General features: G+C 38.5%; 1 protein-coding gene across 1 annotated transcript; it reads left to right on the forward strand.

The window, feature by feature from the left end:
• The first annotated feature begins 7,596 nt into the window (after positions 1-7,596).
• Positions 7,597-8,894, forward strand: LOC145959352 (uncharacterized). Its single transcript, XM_083078126.1, has 4 exons — positions 7,597-7,720; positions 7,828-7,958; positions 8,056-8,294; positions 8,433-8,894. Exons 1-4 carry the CDS (start codon positions 7,680-7,682, stop codon positions 8,892-8,894), a joined length of 873 nt encoding a protein of 290 aa, XP_082934252.1. The 5' UTR covers positions 7,597-7,679.
• The last annotated feature ends 14,699 nt before the right edge of the window (positions 8,895-23,593 follow it).

Here is a 23,593-nt window from a genome sequence, read left to right on the forward strand (position 1 = left end):
CATTTTACTCAAAAATATTAATAATTCATTTTATTCAAAAATATTAATATAATAATATAATAAATATTATTATACATTAATTAATATATTAATATAATAAATAATTAATATGAATAAATAATATAATAATTTTGGTATCTCTCTTAGTCTGACTCTTCCCCTTCGACCTGTCCGGCATGGGTGTCCCTGCCGGTAAAGACGGCCAGTATTCATAATTCACTCTTATATTTAAGATCGTCTTAAGTAAGTTGGAAAATATTATATAACTATTTATTATATAACTTATTATATAACTTATTTTACTAACTAAACGGAATCTTAAGAAGCAATCTAAGATACTTAAGATTATTTTAAATATAAGAATAGTCTATATGAATATCGGCGTGTGTTACCGCCGGCATAACTCTTAGGTTCATTAGAGTACTCAAACCTCCTCACCAGGCAAATGCCTTCGTTAAGGTAGAGATATATCGAGGAGGAAAAATTTTTTTAATTTTTAATTTTTTTTCAATACAGGGTTTAATAAAAAAGTTAATGTAAAATATAATTTGAAATTTAATACAAAATAATTTATTACATGGAACAATTTATTACACGAAATGAAATTTAATACAAAATAATTTATTACATGGAATAATTTATTACACGAAAATGTCCAAAATATACGTATAATATAAAATTTACTAAAAATGTTTACATAGTCCAGAACGAGAATGATTAGCCGAGAATGATTAGCGATAATTAATTACGCGACATTTATTATTAATAATAGATATGCAATAATAGAATTTAATGTAACGTAATTATATATAACGTAAATAATCGTGATCAAAGGAGTCATTAATAAAATTATTGATCATTTCTACGATTGTAGAAGAAAGTATTTGCATTACTGGCGCATTTTGCGCGGACTTATTAAAGACAATATTCAAAGACATGGAAAGAGAGACAAAGCTTCGATGTATAAGTCAACGATTAAATTATAAGATCGCGATTTAAAATTCCCGAGAAAACTCGACAATTAAATAAATCGATAATATTCGGAATATCCGATTGCGATATGTATAATTTTTATAATATAATAATCGAAGCTTCAATAGACATGTTCGAAAACCGAAATATCATTTCGCTTAAAAATTATTCGCAAGTAAAATCCGCATTTTTCAATATATTATAAATTCGCAAATTCGAATTTAACGGGCGTCGAGAAACTTCTCGAGATATCTATTTTTCAGAAAAACTCGATCGTTCGTATTATCTCCAATTTTTTTGGGGGCATAAGAAACGCGTGTCATAAACAGTGACAACAACAACGTCAACCGTCGACAAAATCAGCGTGACGCACGGGCATGCGCGCCCATACGTCACGAACAGCTGATCGCCAATCAGCTGTTCTAAAACGACTGCGCGCATGGCAACCGCGAAAAAGTCGACGTCAGACCAGATCGGCGGCCAATTGTGCGCGGCGCCATGAGGTCACCGCTAACTAATTAAAATTATTGGGCCACGTCGCAGCGGGCCCAAAAATCTGCGCCCTATATAACGGGCACCGCAAGCGAGCACCGCCGAAGTCTCGCACTTTACGTTCAACCGCATCTTTAGGTAAAACCGCTTTGTTAAAACCGCTATTTCAGTATCCGACCGCTTGCTCACTTGGACTTTCGCTATTCTTTTCGTTAATAGTTTTTCGGAAAACCGCTTCGATCAAACCGCTGTGTAAAAACCGCTCTAATCTGAAAGTAGATTAATTTCAGACTCTGTATACACATATATATATTTTTTCTTAATTTATAATTGTGGTGTCGTGCAATAAAAAACCAAAAACACAAAAATTACGTGTCGTGGCTCGTCTTTATTAGTTAATCGTGTGGTGTCCTCCAGTAAAACTTTGTCGCATCGCGCCTTTCATAACGACGCGTTCATCCGCGAACAGACATTATAATCGCGCGCGATATAATTATTATCGCATAAATGTAAAGATATATCGACAGACAATTTGATGTCTGTAATATTTACGAATATAGTACTCACTGTCATTTACGAATCTTTACAAGATAAATGGCGATTTGAATTCACGAGAAAACGCGACGAATAAATAAATCGATAATATGCGGAATATTTGATCGCGATACGTATAATTTTTATAATATAATAATCGAAGTTCTCAATAAACACGAGCGCGATATAACTATTGTCACGTAAATATAGAAAATCGAAGATGTTTCGACAAACATTTGAGGTCTGTAATGTTTGCGAATATACAATTCACCGACCGATATATTTGCGAATTTTTATAAGATAAATCGCGATTTAAAATTCGCGATAAAACACGACGAATAAATAAATCGATAATATTCAAAATATTCAAATGCAGATACGAGAGTGACATACCGGTAATATCCGATAAAAAGAGGAGCGATCTTAAAAATGGAGAACGATTAACATCTTGTTTCTACATCAGATTTCGTAAGATCAATCTGCGAAGAAAAGTTAAGTGATCTATTGAACGTCGGGAACGTCGGGAACGTCACTGTAGGAGGGAACGAATCCCGGATCTTCCGGACTATTCCCAATAGCAACGATTTCAGTAATAAATCAACGACAATTATCCCTTGTCATTATGTTCAATTCACGAAATTGATATGCACGTCAGAAAACATGTTCTTCCATTACTAAGAAATATATTTCTTCATTGAAAATTAAATGGATATAACGATTTTATTTATAGAAATGTGATTACGAACGATTATATTTATAAATAATAAAATACATGCATCATTGGAGTTTGTGTTAAATGTGCGAACACATAATTTGGGGTACCATCTGCGCGCGCGAGACGAATCGAGCCCGATAACAGCAAGATTTAAAAAATTTCAATTCGAATAGTGTGCAAAATAAAATAAATGAAATAATATTAAATATATAATTAATTCTAGATTAATTCTCTAGATTCTTATTCTTATAACGTTTAAATTAATTATTTCTTTTCTTTTAATGAATATCTTACTGATATAGAGGTACCCATTCGATTTGTCTCGAAATTTTTAAGTATTCGCACATTTTATGTAACATTCATGTATAATTTCGCGTATATATAATACATAACATTATTAAAAATTATAAAAATATTTTGGATACGTGAATTTGTGCATGTATTTTATTATACATATATATAAAATGGTATATACCTAAAAACTAATATTCTAAAATGGCGATGTCCAATACCTGCAAATAGTTTCTTAAAAGAAACTAAAAACTAATATTAATATCCCCAGTACCTAGAAATAATTTTTCAAATGAGATAATTAATTAATAATTAATGAAATATATTCGTTCGTAATCATTTTTACCCAAAAAGTTAATAAAATTACAATATGAAATTACTTAAAAAATAAAAATTTACACACAACGCTATATCCATATTTTATCTATTATTAAATCTCTCTGGCATTAAATAATAATAATACCAATCCTAATAATGACAGAACATTTTTAACGAAGAAAAGAATAGATACATTTCTTTCATCTAAATATATATTATTTAAATTAAGTCGACGTTAAAGAAGCGTATCGTCGTTGAATTACTACCGAAATCATTACTTTCGGAAATTGCCAGGAAAACCTGGCATTAGTTCCTTCAATCTTACAATAAAAATTCCCAATGTTCAACAGGGCACCGAACTAGACGTCGCGAATGGATCTCACAAGAACCGGTGAGAAATAATTCTCCATGATAAAAATCGTTTCGACTCCTCGGCGGTACGAGCCACGCAACTTTCATTAACGTTTATTTAACAAAAGGAACAACGATAACTCTTTTATTAAAATGATAATCTCGTATAAGAACGCGGGAAAAACACGGTTTTCGCAACCGTAATTTATTAATTTATTTATGAATATTTTCCGATACGAAATTCGTAAATACACAAATATAATCGAAGAAACAAATTATTAAATTGATAATAATTAACTCGCGATTCTATAATATCGAAAGTGATCGTTTAATTTTATAAAGCTAATATTTAATCGTTGACTTAACACATCGAATCTTCACACTCTTATTCCATATTTTTTTTATATTTAATTAGCGCAATATTCAGGAATATTATTTCACGAATAGCGATAAGCGGATAGCGATAAGATTCTTTATTAAAATGGCAATTTCGTTTAAGAATAGGGAAAGAATGCGGAAATAAATATAATATATTTCCGTAATTTATTAATTTTACGAATATTTATTTCGGATACGAAATTCGTAAATACATAAATCGAATTGAAAATAAATCATTAAATTCGTATAATAATTGACTCGCAATTTCATAACATCGAAGGCGATCGTTAAATTTTGTGAAGCTAATACTTAATCGCTAACTTAACATCGACTCTTTATACTCTTATTCGATATTTTTTTACTTTTAATTAGCAATATTTAAGAATATTATTTGAGAGGGACGACAATAAGATCCTTTATTAAAACGGCTATTTTCGTAATCATCATAATTTATTTCATGAATATTCAGTTCCGCGCGATATGGAATTTATAAATAGATTTCGAATTTATTAATGACTCTTTGATATGAAAATACAAACAATTACTCTTTTATGAATATTTCAAAAATATATACTATAGAATCAAATATGTTAATTTAATGAATTACTATTATATGATCATTATACGTAGACTTTGGATAATTTTTCGTGTAATTTGCATAAGAATGTATTCATTATATTTCTTAAACACTAATAATTATGTACAATTTTCTTAATATTCTTGAAAAAAATAATTTTAATAATTTAGATTTTATTTTTAAAGCATTTTTAAAAATAAATTCCATTTCGTTTTTTAAACTGAAATAAAGCCAAATTACAAATTTCTATATATTGTATTAGAGTGCTAACACGGCCATATTTCATATGGTAAAATATAAAACAAGAGCAACCGTTTATAATTGGGCAGAATTTATGCCGGGTATCACAGAATTTAACATAACACGGTCACTCTCGAAAGATGCAATTGTAATTTATATAATTAATGCTTGTATATTTATTTTAATACTATATTTTAATATTTTATAACTGCTTATATTTATTTTTATCTCGTTGCAGTTTATATTTATTTTAATAAATGCCGGCAAAATGAAATGACACATTATGTATATATTAATCTAATCTGTATATGTATCCTGCCTAATTGTAAATGGTCATCCTGACTTTAGCTGTTAGCAGCCTAGTATAATATATAAAATTTTTATAATATAAAAATTTTCTGTGCAGATTATCAATAAAAATTGATTGATATTATAATAATATATATATAATTAATAAATTTTTATAGTAATGCATAATTTATAATAAAATATAAAATTAATATGTGTATAACACTTAACATATTACAAGTTATTTCATTAATTAATCATTTGGCTTTACATTAAGTTTAAAAACAATATCTACAATAAATTCTATAATGGATGAGCTATAAGAAATTAGAATAAGATAAGTGAATAAGATAAATACGCGTTATAAGAATAAATTAGCATCAGATGTAATTGATAAAATTTTTAATATTCTTTTCAATAAATTAGATAAAATTTATATAAAAATGACCTTTTCTCGATCTTCTTTCTTTATAATTAAAAAACTGCAATATATTTTCGCGATAGATGCAATACATTTCGAACGAATTTATTAAAAGTTATTTAATCTATCCTAGCTCATCCATTTTAAGGCAACGGATTTATCTACAATCTCTACCGTTACCTTAAAATTAAATAAAAGTTTTAGTCACTCACCGTGGCATTGATGTGCAGCAGCGGAGTTGTTGATATCGAAACTACGTTGTCGTTAAAACTACGTCTGTAACATACAAAAATAAAATTCATTTATAACAAAGCTCAAAATACAATCAATATTTCAAAAAATTATTATTGTGCGGAATTTCATATCCGGTGTGTAAAATAATAAGCAGATATAAACACGTATGGGAAGATTTTATAAATTTTGAAATTATTTTTTAAATAGAAATTTTTATATTTATAAAAATCTTTCTCTGTAATTTTCTCTTTAATTCCTTTAAATTATAAGAACGAATTATTATGCATATGATTTATAACAATTGATATACAAATAATAAATTTACCATCATGTTGCTTCGCCGATGCAAGATGCCTCTCCCAGGCCTCCTCCTCCTCTCACAATAGTTTGTTGGTCTGTAACATACAAAGAAGATTCAAATTGTAATCACGGTCAAAAAATTATTATTATATGCATTTAATTTTATATCCGACGCACATAAATAATAAGCAGATAAACAATTTTATAAATTTTGAAAAATTCTACTAATAAGTAATAATTTAAAAATTCTATTAAAAGCTATTCGAACGTAGAAACTTTTAAATTACAGTTTTTATGTAAAAATTTCTCTCTTCTTCTCTTGTTTAAGTCATGTAAATAAAAAATCAAATTACGCGATTAATTACTTAATTTAAATCGCGCATACGCAATTAATAAATAATAATATATAAGCGATAATTTATTTACCATAGAGTTGCTTCACAGGTGCCTGATGTCTCTCCCAGGCCTCCTCCTCCTCTCATGTTCTTGACGCGCGTAATTTGAACGGCACTCCCGCACTCACGAGCGATATTTTTATATCGCTATTTTCACTATTTTACGCGCGATACTTAACGATTTCCGCACTATTTCGATGCGATTAAAAATTTTATATTTGATCGCGCGATGTATATACTTAATATGTATATACTTTGAACGGCACTCCCGGTTTCGGTACGAGCGAAAATCCCATTTCACTTACGAGAATCAGCTTCGAGTTAACAGGTCGGGAATGCAACAATACAACGAGCAAGGATTAAATCCAAACCGGAAAGAAGACGAAACGATTGACGGAAATAGAGGAAAATGAAGTTCACCAGCTCTTTTTCGCGCATCGAAAATCGGTCATTGATAATAAATAGTTAAAAATAAATAGGTGAAATAAATAAATAAATAAATAGATAAAATAGTTAAATAAAATATTAATATTAATATTTTACATAATAATAGTAAAAGTAATAAATATTTTAAAAACACTTATTTAATCTAATTAATTTTTAAATAGATATCATACGATGTATGGATATCACACACATTCATGATAATAATAATATTAATATGTTAAATGTTTATTATGTTTACCGCATTCTTCAATCGAACACATGATCGCGTTCGATAGCGCCAGTAGTACCTTAACCTACCGCAACCTACCATGACAAAAAACTGCTTGCAGTCGCCGAATAATTATGCCTCTGTATGTCTCGTCCGGATGGAGACTATGTAGTCGTGCTTCCGCACGCCCTCTCGACAACAGATTTTAAAGTACCGCCAAAAAGAAAAGCTCGCGCCTCTGCGAGCGCGAGTTGCCGCGCGCGCCGGCGCAGCGCGCGCCACGCCACCTCATTGTGTTTTGTTCGCTCGTGTCGACAACGTGTACCGTAGTTATTATTTTCATTTTTTAGTCTCTTTTCAGGCTCTACCCATTAGAATAATGCCTAAGCACAAAAGCGCAAATAAGGGATCCTTCTCGAAGCATTCTAGGGACAGAAGAGCGTCCCGTAAACATTCCTCAAGGGAAAAATCGCGCGAACGTGCTCGAGGAGAGAGACATAGGAGAGAAAGATCTAGGGATGCTCATTCATCGGACAGCATCTCATCGAGGGATTCTTCGGTACGGCGTTCCCGATCCAGGGAAAGTTATAGCAAAATTCTCAGAGATTTTCGAGATTTTCTTGTGCGCCGCAACAGCTCACATAACCTAGACTTATGTCAGGTTAGATCGCCTATAGAGGTTATCCCGCCACAGGATGAGGGCCCAGCATCGCCCTTAGCAGCAATTAGACCAGGCGCCGTGGAGCAGAATACAATAGAACACACGGTCGCACAAGCTGACCGAGGCGTTGTACCAGGTATGTCCTCCTGTTGACCCAGCCCCCCCTCTGCAACTGGCAAAGGGAGGACATAACCGATGTGATTTCTATTCTGTCTCCTTCTTTCCATACATAGATTCGCCGACGATTCCTAGCGTCAATGAGGTGAGTGCCACGCCAACTGGCAGCGTATCCTTTGCCTCCCCTCTTGCCACAGACATTCCGGAATCCCAGGTTCCGGAAGTTGTTCCCGTGGCGTATACCTTGGTTGAGGATTTGTTCGGGAGAACTCAGACACCCCCTACGTCATCCTCCTGGAATCCTACGGTTCTGAATGCAATCCAGACGGAGTCGCGAGGCGGTCTCAATAACGAGGTGCGTTCTAACCTGCTGTCTAAATATGAACCTAAGGGGGAGCTATCATCGCTGGCTCCACCAAAGCTGAATAAGGAGCTAATCGCAGCGCTGACCCCGTCGGTCATTAAACGGGACGAATATCAGTCATCTTCACAGGCACAGGTGGCTGCTTCCCTCAACGCCCTCGGCTCGGGCATGTCGCTCTTGCTGAAGCCGGAGGTCTTGCAAGATCTCAAGAATGAGGCAAGGTCGGCTCTGACAAATTTCTCAGAAGGCATTCATCTGCTAGCGGACCACCACTACCGTCTCTCACTGGCGAGAAGAGCTTTCACCAAGCCTTCTCTCAATATCGTTGGCAAAAATGCTGCAGAATCAGCTCCGATCGACGAGTTCTTATTCGGGCAAAATTTTGCCGAAACGCTCAAGGCGGCTCAGGTCTGTGAAAAAACTGCCCGTGATGTCTCCAAATCAGCTCCCACGATAGGAAAAAAGACGTTACAACCGGTCCGCCAGTCAACACAATATCGATCTCACCAACAGGCGTCTAGGATTTCGGGAAACCGGAAGGCCCCTGCCCGTCCTTCGTCGGCTCGCCGAACAGGGGCTCATTATCACTAGAGCCAACGCCACCGCTCCCGGTCTCAGACCAGATCTCGTCGCCGTCACTAGACAACGTAAGTTCGGCCGGTCGCTTACATAAATTCTACGAATCTTGGTCGAGTATCACCTCTGACCCTGTTGTATTGAGTGCCATAAGAGGCTACCGCATTCCTTTCACTATTTCGCCTCCATCAAGGGCTCATCTTTCTGAGCCCAACTTGTCGTTATCTGCTGCGCTAGCCTGTGACTTGGAAATAGATCGTCTACAGCGAAAAGAAGCCATCGCACAGGTTGAACCTAGCAAAGACCAGTTCCTCTCATCTTTCTTTTTGATAGATAAGTCATCAGGAGGGAAACGCTTTATTTTGAATCTGCGAGACCTCAACGTATACATCGAGCCTCCACACTTTAAATTAGAGGATTGGCGTACTGTGGTTCGCCTCATGCTTCCTGGAACGCATATGGCAACCCTCGATCTGGAAGATGCTTACCTGTTAGTTCCAATTTTTGAGGGCCATAGAAAGTTCCTTCGTTTCCAATGGCGCAATAAGACCTTTGAATTCACGGCTCTGCCTTTTGGCTTGTCCACAGCTCCCTACATATTCACAAAGATTCTTAGACCTGTATTTACCTATCTCCGTAAAAAAGGCTATCAATCAATAACTTACCTGGACGATTTTCTCCTCTTAGGTTCGTCCAACGAAGAATGTCGGGCTAACGTCAACGCTTCAGTTAACCTTCTTCACTCTTTGGGGTTTGTGGTAAATTACGCTAAATCGCATTTGGAGCCATCAAATAAAAGCAAGTATTTAGGTTTCATCTTTGATTCAAATGAGCAATCAATTACGATCCCTCCTTCACGTAGAGCAAAGTTACTAAGTTTAACAACATCGTTGGCCCTCAGAACAAGATGTTCCATTCGAGAATTTGCCAGCCTTATCGGTTCTCTCGTCTCAGTCTGCCCTGCAGTTCAGTACGGACTTCTTCATACGAAGAGATTTGAAAGAGAAAAGTTCTTAGCTCTTGTCAATAACAATGAGGATTACTCAGCAGAAATGGACATTTCTTCACACTTCCAGGAAGACTTCAGATGGTGGATCGACATCTTTTCCAATCCCAAACAGACGAACAAAATCCGCTCAGACAGATTTGTGCAAGAAATATTTACGGATGCATCTTTGAACGGCTGGGGGGCTTCTTGCCGCGACAGGCGCACTCATGGCTGGTGGTCTGAGTGTGAGAGGACGCTTCACATAAACTCATTAGAGCTTAAAGCGGCCTTTAACGGCCTGCTTTGTTTTGCAGCAGATCTTCACGACTGCAACATCTTACTCCGCATTGACAATACTACTGCTATAGCCTACATCAATAAGTTTGGCTCTATTCAATTTCCTCATCTCTCTGAAATTTCTAGACAAATCTGGCATTGGTGCGAGGATCGCAACATATTCGTTTTTGCCTCTTATATTTCATCTATAGAAAACTCTATCGCGGATGCCGAATCTAGAACTTCGGATCCTGATACGGAATGGTCTTTATCGGTTACAGCATTTCGTCGAGTGGCAAGGGTCTTTGGTCCCTTTGATATAGATTTGTTCGCGTCTTCAATAAATAACAAATGTGATTTGTACGCTTCCTGGTATCCTGACCCGGGATCAATCTCTGTAGACGCGTTCACTTTTTCGTGGGAAAATCTAAACTTCTATGCTTTCCCACCTTTCATTTTACTACCACGTGTTCTCAGAAAGATAATTGACGACGAAGCAACGGGAACACTGGTAGTGCCTTGGTGGCCCTCACAGCCCTGGTTCCCGTTGTTTAGTCGTCTTGTGATTTCCGAACCATTAATCTTACCTCCTAATTATTCACTCTTATCGTCACCTTTCAGGACCTGTCACCCATCATGGAGGTCACTTTCCCTGGGGGTCGCGAAGTTATCAGGGAGGCATTCAAGGCTCGCCTAGTACCAGATACAGCAATACCAGCTTTACTAGCCTCCCTATCGGAATCGACTATCAAACAATATTCCTACCCACTTCGTGCCTGGTGGAAATTTTGCCAGCGTCATAGGTCACCGCTCTACTCACCGTCGGCTGCTCAGACCTTGCAATTTTTAGCCCAGAAGCTACCCAAAATCTCTTCCTATTCATGTCTGAATACGATGAGATCAGCGATCTCCTTAATTTCGCAGAACGAAATCGGCAATCATCCTATGGTTAAACGTTTCTGTAAAGGCGTTTCGGTAATCAAACCGCCCCGTCCGCGATACGATTTTGTTTGGGACCCCGCCCCCGTGATAGCTAAATTGTCCTCTATTTACCCATATGAAGGAGTTTCTTTGAAAGATATCACCAAAAAACTGATACTCCTCTTAGCTCTCGCTACTGGTCATAGAGCGCAAACGCTTAGTTTAATAAGAGTGTCGCAGATCTCTTTGGAAGAGAAATTGATGATTCGCGTTCCAGATCGGATAAAAACTTCAGCACCGGGTCGCTCTCAACCCTTTTTCCTTTTTTCACGCTTTGCAAACCATGAAAATCTTTGTGTTGTTCGCCTCATGGAACATTATATAGAGCTTACCAGGGAGTTACGCCCTTCTACATGCGATTTTTTGTTTATCTCTTTTTCTAAACCCCATAGGGCGGTTTCGTCGCAAACTATTGGTCGCTGGATTCGTCTGGCTTTGGAGGAATGTGGCATAAATACTTCCCTCTTCTCTGCACACAGTACGCGACACGCTTCAACGTCTCAAGCAGCCGCTAAGAGAGTCTCTATCGAGATTATTAAACGCGCGGCGGGTTGGACCGGCGAGTCCAGGGTCTTTGCAAATTTTTACAATAGGCCTCTTATTAACCCTGAGGATTTTAGCGATGCGATCTTAAAACCCTAATTACTTCTACCATGAGATCGCTACGTAAGACCATGTTGTCATTAGTCTTAGAAGTTTATTTTAATTTTAAGTTTATATGGCTCTTAGAACATGCAATTTTAATTTTTCTATAAGACCACAGCGTACTTTTTGTATACTTAGATCTATAAGACACTTTATACTTACACATCTATCTATTATTCTTAGATAATATATAGTACTCGCTCACAGTCTCTCATAATAATATTTATATTACTCCCACTGGCAAATCCCTAGTCTATAAACAGCTACATAGTCTCCATCCGGACGAGACATACAGAGGCATAATTGTTAGATTGAACGAACTTACCTGAAGTGAAGTTCGATCATAATTATGCCCTTTGTCTCGTCCGGATGGACACCCACCCATCAATTATTTCCCACTCCCAGGAAGGGTGATTTGCCGAAATGATTGGAACTTATGAGGTGGCGTGGCGCGCGCTGCGCCGGCGCGCGCGGCAACTCGCGCTCGCAGAGGCGCGAGCTTTTCTTTTTGGCGGTACTTTAAAATCTGTTGTCGAGAGGGCGTGCGGAAGCACGACTACATAGTCTCCATCCGGACGAGACAAAGGGCATAATTATGATCGAACTTCACTTCAGGTAAGTTCGTTCAATCTAACAATTATCGTCGCATTGTCGCGTCGTCGCGTAGTAACGTGTCCGCGCGTGTTTCTTTCATCGAATGATTTTTAATCGCCAACAGTTATTATTCGACAGTGATTAATAGTGATTAGTGATTAGTGATAGAGTCATTAGTAAATTTCTCGTCTCATCGAGTGAGTAAATAAATGTGATTACGTTTAAGTTTATAAAAGAATACAGTTCATGAAAGAAGAAAAACTTTCAGTTAATAATTTAATGTGGATTTCTTGTCTTTTGCAACGTGATATCTACGTTAAATTTGAGAACGTACGATCTATCGGAAAATTTATTTCTCCTTCAAGCAATTACAGCAATACATCAAAAGTCATCGAACAAGATAATGATAACTATTTTTTGACGTTATGTGAAAACAGATCTCGGGAAGTCAGAGGGACAGTGTGTCAAAGGAAATTCGTGAAAAGAGAGGGGTTTTTAGTGGGTAGGGAGTACAGAGTTGGTAATTAGACTTGGTACTCGAGTCCCACATAACTCACCGGGCCGACCGGTGAGTATGCACAAAATGCATTTTCCCCTCGTAAAAAAAAAAAAAGAAAAAAACACGGTTAAGTGAGCGAATGAGAGAGAGAGAGAGAGAGAGAGAGAAGAGAGAGAAGAGAGAAAGAGAATGTATGTATTCGCATGTATGTCCGTGCATAGTTTAGCGACCAGCTGATCGCAGCAGGCGCCCCGCGTAAGCACCCATGTCTGACGGTGAATCGCGCCACCCTTGCCTGCCTCTTGTATTCGACCCGTCATACGTTAACTACTTCCTTTAATAATTCAAAAACTATGCTTTGCACGAAATTTTGCCAAAGGAAAAATTGTCTTAGAATGGTGTCAGGAATACGTAATTTTACAGACGGAACGTTTTTCGGGATCGCCCTGTATATCGCGACAATCGAATGTATCGCGCGCGACACAATCGAATGGCACACGCTGACGTTCGCGCAGCAAATAATAACGCGGTTTAAGGTATAAGAACTTTAATAAACCACGAGTAACATACAAGAATTCAGAATAATCGTAAAACGGATCACAGATAGACGCGCACAGCTTGACAGCTGGGCTCACACTCTCTGACAGTCGTTGTTTATAACAACATCTTGACAACGCGCGGAAATGATCTTCTTCCGTCGACGTACTTCCCGCCGAAAGAATTCAACAGATGGCGAATACATTCAGGGGGATGAGACGCGGGGACGTAACAATATAATAAATAATGTATGTGATAAATAATTAAAATATTAATGACTTACATCATATCTTATTGATTCATCCATTTCCAAGACCTCCTTTTTTTCTCTTGTTTTCTTCACTTTTTCCTCGTGGCACTCCAATCCTCGTTGCACTCATTTGAATTCTTCATTGCACTTACACTCATTCACGAAAAGTTCCTCGTTGCACTTGCAATTGTGTTTAGAGAAAAATTTGATAATATATGGAACGTCTCACATCACTACTTCACTGCTCAAGAGCCACTGAGCGAATGATCGTAAGTCAGAAACATTACCGCGATACTGTTTATATCGCCAAGGTTGACTATGTAAAGAAAGAATTTGATAATATGTGAAACGTCTCTCACGTCACTACTTAAGGTCACTGAGCGAATGATAATAAAGCCGTGTAACATATTAACAATAGCGCGATACTGTTTATCAAGGTCGAACACGGTGTTATTGATAATTCTCTCGTTGTCGAAGTATTTTCTGTAATATAAATATTCGTGCGCGGAATATTAATTTATAGAAGCATTTTAATTTATTGATTAAGATTAATTGATTATTTATTTAACTATTCATCATGAAGTCTTTCGTTATACTAATTATTTGCATTTATAATTCGATTGTTTCACTTCGTGTTCTTTCACAACCCCCCTATTTTAAGTCGAGCTGCCGTGGTGGGTTTAAGACCTTTCGTGTTTTCAATCTGTAGTAGGGCCACGAGTGGCTTGTGGTCAGTTTGCAATGTGAATCTTCTACCCCAGACAAATCTATGGAATCGTTCGACGGCTGCGACGAGCGCGAGAGCCTCCTTCTCGAGCTGGGAGTAATTCCGCTGAGCATCGGTAAGGCTTTGTGCCATGTGATAGATGGCGCGCTCATGGCCGTGTGAATCTCATTGGAGGAGTACAGCGCCGATCCCAGTGATGCGTCAGCTGCCACTATAAGCGTTTTTGAAGGGTCGTAATGTTCCAGTAAGAGAGGACTGAGCATAACCTTTTTGATTTGCTTTATGGCTTGATCGTGCTCCTGATTCCATGACCATTGACGATTCTTACGAGTGAGGTCTTCTAGCGGCTGCTTCATCTGGTGCAAGTGAGGAATGAATTTTCCATAATGGTTTACCATGCCCAGAAAGCTTTGTACTTCCGAAACGGAAGTGGGATTCGGCATGTTAGCTATGGCACTGGTGGCCTCCGGGTCAGCTGATATGCCACGCGCGTTTACAATTAGCCCGAGGTATTTGATTTCCTCCATAGCGAGATGACATTTCTCGGCTCTTAGTTTCCATCCGCTGTCTTGTAGGCGTTGGAGGGTTTTTCGAAGGCGGTCATCATGTTCTAGACGAGTGGAGCCTGTGATTACGATGTCATCGAGATATGCGTATACCCCTTCGAGGCCAGACAGAGTAGCATCCATAGCTTGTTGGAAAATAGCCGGTGCAGTTTTGATGCCGAAAGGTAGGCGTTTGAATCTGAAGAGCCCCTTGGGTGTTGTAATGGTCGTGATTTCCCGATGATTCTCATCAATCTCTATCTGGAAAAATGCGTCGCTTAGATCTAACAAACTATAGAAACAACTTCCGTTTAATTTCAGAATGATACTCTCCACGCTAGGCAAAGGATGCCTGTTGTCGATTAATGCACTGTTGACGCCCGTGGAGTAATCCGCACATAGGCGAATTTTCCCGTTTCGTTTCCTCGCAACAACGATAGGCGATGTCCAGTTAGAAGTATTCACGCGCTCGATGATATCGTTTGATTCGAGACGTTTCAGTTCCTCTTCGAGTAGATTTTCCATGGCAAATGCGATTTGTCGGCATGAGATCTGGACTGGATGAGCATCGTTCGCGAGGTTGAATTTTGCTTTGAAATTAGAACATGTACCTAGTTCTTCGGCAAATAAACTAGGAAAGCGTTGAAGAACGTCTTTAAGGTAGACGTTGTGTAGCGCTGTAGCGTCACATTTGTTGTCACTCGCTGTAAGTTTTCCCACACAACATGCATGTCTTGAAGACGTCTTAAACATGTCTTTCTTATGACGCCTTTAAGACTTGTCCAATTGACGTCTTTCTGATGTTTTTAAGACATTCAATTTAAGACGTATTTTTTTAAACGTCTTAAAGATGCCTTTCTTATGACGCCTTTAAGACTTGACCAATTGACGTCTTTCTGATGTTTTTAAGACATTCAATTTAAGACGTATTTTTTTAAACGTCTTAAACATGCCTTTCTTATGACGCCTTTAAGACCTGACCAATAGACGTCTTTCTAACGTCTGTAAGACATTCAATTTAAGACGTATTTTTTTAAACGTCTTAAACATGCCTTTCTTATGACGTCTTTAAGACCTGACCAATAGACGTCTTTCTGATGTTTTAAAGAACATTTACTTTAAGACGCCATTTTTAAGATGGCCGCGGTGCCAGGCCAGCCAGGCATTAGACGGGATCGAGTTGGAAAATAAATTATTCCATTTACCAAAGTTGAGCAGTGCTTTGCACAGGTAAGAATTAATGATATTTAAAGCCGGGTCTGCAATGGCCATAGCATAAGGTTGTAAGATGTAAGCGAAATAACCAAATCCATTTCCTATGGATTTCGTGCGTTCTACGGTGGTCTCGCATACGCAGTCACGGAAGAATTCTGCGTTCTTAATTCTTATTGCGCGTCCGCCGTAGAACATACATAGAGCCCATTCTACAATGGCAGTAACAAGACTGTAGGAGTAGAGATTAAATCGTTTTTAGTGAAGTAAAGAAGAAGAAGTAATGAAATAGACAATTCTCATTTTGTACTACTATTACCTTAGAGTACTAATGAGAATTTCTATTTCGTTACTTCTTGTCTTTACTTCATTAGAAACAGTTTATTCTTTACTCCTACAGCCTTGTTATTGCCATTGTAGAATGGGCTTAGGGCGTGTTCCAAAATTCACTATCAGCGCTGAAAATCTTTAGTTCACGTTACGTATATTATATATTTTCATCGCTGGCAGTGAATTTTGGAACATGGCCATAGTAGGAAATGGATTTGGTTCATTTCGCTTACAACTTTATGCTACGTTATATATATATACAGGGTGACCCATTTTAACTTAGGCAGCCAAATAACTCGAAAAATAAGCACACTACGAAAAAATGTTTAGAATCAAAATTTTGTCATTTCGAGGGGGACGTACAATGACGTTAAAATGAGCCCCCCCACCCCTCCCCCTGGGCGGTGAGGGGGGGCAAGTTTGAAATCTTAAATGGGAACCCCTATTTTTTATTGCATATTCGGAATCTTTGGCTAAAAACACATACAATTTGTCTGAAACATTTTTCTCGATTCATGATAGATGGCGCTGTAATCGACGAAATTCAATTTCTTCGATTTCTCTTACTGAGAACCCATGCTTACGATTCTGCAATAAATTAACAATAAAAATACCACGTTTTCATTGTTAATACTCGAAATTAGTCTTAAAACAAACTTCTCATTATTTTTTATTACTCATTAATTACTTCTCAAGAAACTGCTTTTAGCGTAACCTGCCCTTTAGGCAACTTGAATGGTCCAAAGTACCGAGACATTTTGGACTTTCCATCTGATGGAGTTCCTCTAAGTATCCCTCCAAAATTTTGTCCATTTAGTGCCAAAGTCACAAGTGTTTATGTATTTTTTTAACATTTGTACTCTGATAAAATTCTGGTAAAATGGCAAATTATACGCCTACAGAAGTAGTCGATATTCTTATAACCTTTGGCGAATGTGGTAGAAATTACAGACTTACTGCCCGTACTTATGCGGAGCGATTCCCAAATCGCCGCCATCCTACTGATCAACAAATTATAAACATTGAAAGGAGATCTCGTAATAATCCACTTCATCGCGAAAGGCGAAGGAATAGACTTCATAATAATAATGACCCTAGATTGCTCGCAGTTTTGGCTATGGTTCATCAAAATCCCCATATTAGTACCCGTCAAATAGAACGAGAACTGGTAATCCCTCAAACTACGGCACATAGATTGTTACGATCAGTCAATTACCATTCGTATCATATTACTCTGGTACAGGAATTAAGTGAGGCCGACTACGTACTCAGAGTACAATTTTGTAGATGGGCTCTTGAGATGTTAGATCAGAATCCAGATTTTTTTAGTAATGTTTGTTTCAGTGATGAAGCAACATTCATCAGCAATGGTAGTCTCAATAGGCATAATTGCCACTAATGGTCACCAGAAAATCCACATTGGTATCGTGAGGTGCTTAATCAACATCGTTGGAGTTTATATGTATGGGTAGGCATTTGCAATGGCCAAGTCATTGGACCTCATTTTTTTGAACGTCCAATTAATAGTCCAATGTATTTAGAATCCCTCGAAAATGATTTGCCAGCATACCTAGAGAATGTTCCCCTTGCAGTTAGACTAAATTTATGGTATCAACAAGATGGTGCTCCTGCTCATTATGCTCGTATTGTACGGATGTTTTTGAATCAAAGGTTCCCAAATCGGTGGATAGGGCGGGGTGGACCAGTTCTGTGGCCTCCGAGATCACCGGATTTGAACCCCCTTGATTTCTTTTTATGGGGATACGTTAAAGATGCAGTGTATAGTAAAGCTCCAACGACAAGATTGAATATGATGGAAAGAATAAGAAGAGCTTGTGAAGCTATAACTCCTTTAATGCTAGAAAATGTACAACGTAACTTTCGCTGTCGATTACTGTTATCCTTAGAAAATAATGGTGCACACTTTGAGCATCTCCTCCATGCGGAGAGAGCTGATAACAATGCAATCTTGCCTTAACTGGTTGGGTCACCACACGACCTTGCCTTCTCTGGCTGGGTCACTACTTGACCTTGCCTTAACTGGTTGGGTCACCACACGACCTTGCCTTCACTGGCTGGGTCACTACTTGACCTTGCCTTAACTGGTTGGGTCACCACACGATCTTGCCTTCACTGGCTGGGTCACTACTTGACCTTGCCTTAACTGGTTGGGTCACCACACGACCTTGCCTTCACTGGCTGGGTCACTACTTGACCTTGCCTTAACTGGTTGGGTCACCACACGACCTTGCCTTCACTGGCTGGGTCACTACTTGACCTTGCCTTAACTGGTTGGGTCACCACACGACCTTGCCTTCACTGGCTGGGTCACTACTTGACCTTGCCTTAACTGGTTGGGTCACCACACGACCTTGCCTTCACTGGCTGGGTCACTACTTGACCTTGCCTTAACTGGTTGGGTCACCACACGACCTTGCCTTCACTGGCTGGGTCACTACTTGACCTTGCCTTAACTGGTTGGGTCACCACACGACCTTGCCTTCACTGGCTGGGTTACCACACGTTCAAGCACCCCGAATTGTGAGAGGCGAGGGGACTCACGTTAATCAAGCACCCCGAAGGGAACAGAAAACTGCTACGTCCACGACGTTGTTCCTGGGTTACGCTAAAAGCAGTTTCTTGAGAAGTAATTAATGAGTAATAAAAAATAATGAGAAGTTTGTTTTAAGACTAATTTCGAGTATTAACAATGAAAACGTGGTATTTTTATTGTTAATTTATTGCAGAATCGTAAGCATGGGTTCTCAGTAAGAGAAATCGAAGAAATTGAATTTCGTCGATTACAGCGCCATCTATCATGAATCGAGAAAAATGTTTCAGACAAATTGTATGTGTTTTTAGCCAAAGATTCCGAATATGCAATAAAAAATAGGGGTTCCCATTTAAGATTTCAAACTTGCCCCCCCTCACCGCCCAGGGGGAGGGGTGGGGGGGCTCATTTTAACGTCATTGTACGTCCCCCTCGAAATGACAAAATTTTGATTCTAAACATTTTTTCGTAGTGTGCTTATTTTTCGAGTTATTTGGCTGCCTAAGTTAAAATGGGTCACCCTGTATATATATATAACGTAGCATAAAGTTGTAAGCGAAATGAACCAAATCCATTTCCTACTATGGCCATGTTCCAAAATTCACTGCCAGCGATGAAAATATATAATATACGTAACGTGAACTAAAGATTTTCAGCGCTGATAGTGAATTTTGGAACACGCCCTAAGCCCATTCTACAATGGCAATAACAAGGCTGTAGGAGTAAAGAATAAACTGTTTCTAATGAAGTAAAGACAAGAAGTAACGAAATAGAAATTCTCATTAGTACTCTAAGGTAATAGTAGTACAAAATGAGAATTGTCTATTTCATTACTTCTTCTTCTTTACTTCACTAAAAACGATTTAATCTCTACTCCTACAGTCTTGTTACTGCCATTGTAGAATGGGCTCTATGTATGTTCTACGGCGGACGCGCAATAAGAATTAAGAACGCAGAATTCTTCCGTGACTGCGTATGCGAGACCACCGTAGAACGCACGAAATCCATAGGAAATGGATTTGGTTATTTCGCTTACATCTTACAACCTTATGCTATGGCCATTGCAGACCCGGCTTTAAATATCATTAATTCTTACCTGTGCAAAGCACTGCTCAACTTTGGTAAATGGAATAATTTATTTTCCAACTCGATCCCGTCTAATGCCTGGCTGGCCTGGCACCGCGGCCATCTTAAAAATGGCGTCTTAAAGTAAATGTTCTTTAAAACATCAGAAAGACGTCTATTGGTCAGGTCTTAAAGACGTCATAAGAAAGGCATGTTTAAGACGTTTAAAAAAATACGTCTTAAATTGAATGTCTTACAGACGTTAGAAAGACGTCTATTGGTCAGGTCTTAAAGGCGTCATAAGAAAGGCATGTTTAAGACGTTTAAAAAAATACGTCTTAAATTGAATGTCTTAAAAACATCAGAAAGACGTCAATTGGTCAAGTCTTAAAGGCGTCATAAGAAAGGCATCTTTAAGACGTTTAAAAAAATACGTCTTAAATTGAATGTCTTAAAAACATCAGAAAGACGTCAATTGGACAAGTCTTAAAGGCGTCATAAGAAAGACATGTTTAAGACGTCTTCAAGACATGCATGTTGTGTGGGAAAACTTACAGCGAGTGACAACAAATGTGACGCTACAGCGCTACACAACGTCTACCTTAAAGACGTTCTTCAACGCTTTCCTAGTTTATTTGCCGAAGAACTAGGTACATGTTCTAATTTCAAAGCAAAATTCAACCTCGCGAACGATGCTCATCCAGTCCAGATCTCATGCCGACAAATCGCATTTGCCATGGAAAATCTACTCGAAGAGGAACTGAAACGTCTCGAATCAAACGATATCATCGAGCGCGTGAATACTTCTAACTGGACATCGCCTATCGTTGTTGCGAGGAAACGAAACGGGAAAATTCGCCTATGTGCGGATTACTCCACGGGCGTCAACAGTGCATTAATCGACAACAGGCATCCTTTGCCTAGCGTGGAGAGTATCATTCTGAAATTAAACGGAAGTTGTTTCTATAGTTTGTTAGATCTAAGCGACGCATTTTTCCAGATAGAGATTGATGAGAATCATCGGGAAATCACGACCATTACAACACCCAAGGGGCTCTTCAGATTCAAACGCCTACCTTTCGGCATCAAAACTGCACCGGCTATTTTCCAACAAGCTATGGATGCTACTCTGTCTGGCCTCGAAGGGGTATACGCATATCTCGATGACATCGTAATCACAGGCTCCACTCGTCTAGAACATGATGACCGCCTTCGAAAAACCCTCCAACGCCTACAAGACAGCGGATGGAAACTAAGAGCCGAGAAATGTCATCTCGCTATGGAGGAAATCAAATACCTCGGGCTAATTGTAAACGCGCGTGGCATATCAGCTGACCCGGAGGCCACCAGTGCCATAGCTAACATGCCGAATCCCACTTCCGTTTCGGAAGTACAAAGCTTTCTGGGCATGGTAAACCATTATGGAAAATTCATTCCTCACTTGCACCAGATGAAGCAGCCGCTAGAAGACCTCACTCGTAAGAATCGTCAATGGTCATGGAATCAGGAGCACGATCAAGCCATAAAGCAAATCAAAAAGGTTATGCTCAGTCCTCTCTTACTGGAACATTACGACCCTTCAAAAACGCTTATAGTGGCAGCTGACGCATCACTGGGATCGGCGCTGTACTCCTCCAATGAGATTCACACGGCCATGAGCGCGCCATCTATCACATGGCACAAAGCCTTACCGATGCTCAGCGGAATTACTCCCAGCTCGAGAAGGAGGCTCTCGCGCTCGTCGCAGCCGTCGAACGATTCCATAGATTTGTCTGGGGTAGAAGATTCACATTGCAAACTGACCACAAGCCACTCGTGGCCCTACTACAGATTGAAAACACGAAAGGTCTTAAACCCACCACGGCAGCTCGACTTAAAATAGGGGGGTTGTGAAAGAACACGAAGTGAAACAATCGAATTATAAATGCAAATAATTAGTATAACGAAAGACTTCATGATGAATAGTTAAATAAATAATCAATTAATCTTAATCAATAAATTAAAATGCTTCTATAAATTAATATTCCGCGCACGAATATTTATATTACAGAAAATACTTCGACAACGAGAGAATTATCAATAACACCGTGTTCGACCTTGATAAACAGTATCGCGCTATTGTTAATATGTTACACGGCTTTATTATCATTCGCTCAGTGACCTTAAGTAGTGACGTGAGAGACGTTTCACATATTATCAAATTCTTTCTTTACATAGTCAACCTTGGCGATATAAACAGTATCGCGGTAATGTTTCTGACTTACGATCATTCGCTCAGTGGCTCTTGAGCAGTGAAGTAGTGATGTGAGACGTTCCATATATTATCAAATTTTTCTCTAAACACAATTGCAAGTGCAACGAGGAACTTTTCGTGAATGAGTGTAAGTGCAATGAAGAATTCAAATGAGTGCAACGAGGATTGGAGTGCCACGAGGAAAAAGTGAAGAAAACAAGAGAAAAAAAGGAGGTCTTGGAAATGGATGAATCAATAAGATATGATGTAAGTCATTAATATTTTAATTATTTATCACATACATTATTTATTATATTGTTACGTCCCCGCGTCTCATCCCCCTGAATGTATTCGCCATCTGTTGAATTCTTTCGGCGGGAAGTACGTCGACGGAAGAAGATCATTTCCGCGCGTTGTCAAGATGTTGTTATAAACAACGACTGTCAGAGAGTGTGAGCCCAGCTGTCAAGCTGTGCGCGTCTATCTGTGATCCGTTTTACGATTATTCTGAATTCTTGTATGTTACTCGTGGTTTATTAAAGTTCTTATACCTTAAACCGCGTTATTATTTGCTGCGCGAACGTCAGCGTGTGCCATTCGATTGTGTCGCGCGCGATACATTCGATTGTCGCGATATACAGGGCGATCCCGAAAAACGTTCCGTCTGTAAAATTACGTATTCCTGACACCATTCTAAGACAATTTTTCCTTTGGCAAAATTTCGTGCAAAGCATAGTTTTTGAATTATTAAAGGAAGTAGTTAACGTATGACGGGTCGAATACAAGAGGCAGGCAAGGGTGGCGCGATTCACCGTCAGACACGGGTGCTTACGCGGGGCGCCTGCTGCGATCAGCTGGTCGCTAAACTATGCACGGACATACATGCGAATACATACATTCTCTTCTCTCTCTTCTCTCTCTTCTCTCTCTCTCTCTCTCTCTCTCTCTCTCATTCGCTCACTTAACCGTGTTTTTTTCTTTTTTTTTTTTTACGAGGGGAAAATGCATTTTGTGCATACTCACCGGTCGGCCCGGTGAGTTATGTGGGACTCGAGTACCAAGTCTAATTACCAACTCTGTACTCCCTACCCACTAAAAACCCCTCTCTTTTCACGAATTTCCTTTGACACACTGTCCCTCTGACTTCCCGAGATCTGTTTTCACATAACGTCAAAAAATAGTTATCATTATCTTGTTCGATGACTTTTGATGTATTGCTGTAATTGCTTGAAGGAGAAATGAATTTTCCGATAGATCGTACGTTCTCAAATTTAACGTAGA

This window comes from Camponotus vicinus, unplaced genomic scaffold (assembly GCF_025532165.1).
Source record: "Camponotus vicinus isolate PSW18456_S1 unplaced genomic scaffold, iyCamVici1.0 SCAF_1, whole genome shotgun sequence".
Lineage (NCBI taxonomy): Eukaryota > Metazoa > Arthropoda > Insecta > Hymenoptera > Formicidae > Camponotus > Camponotus vicinus.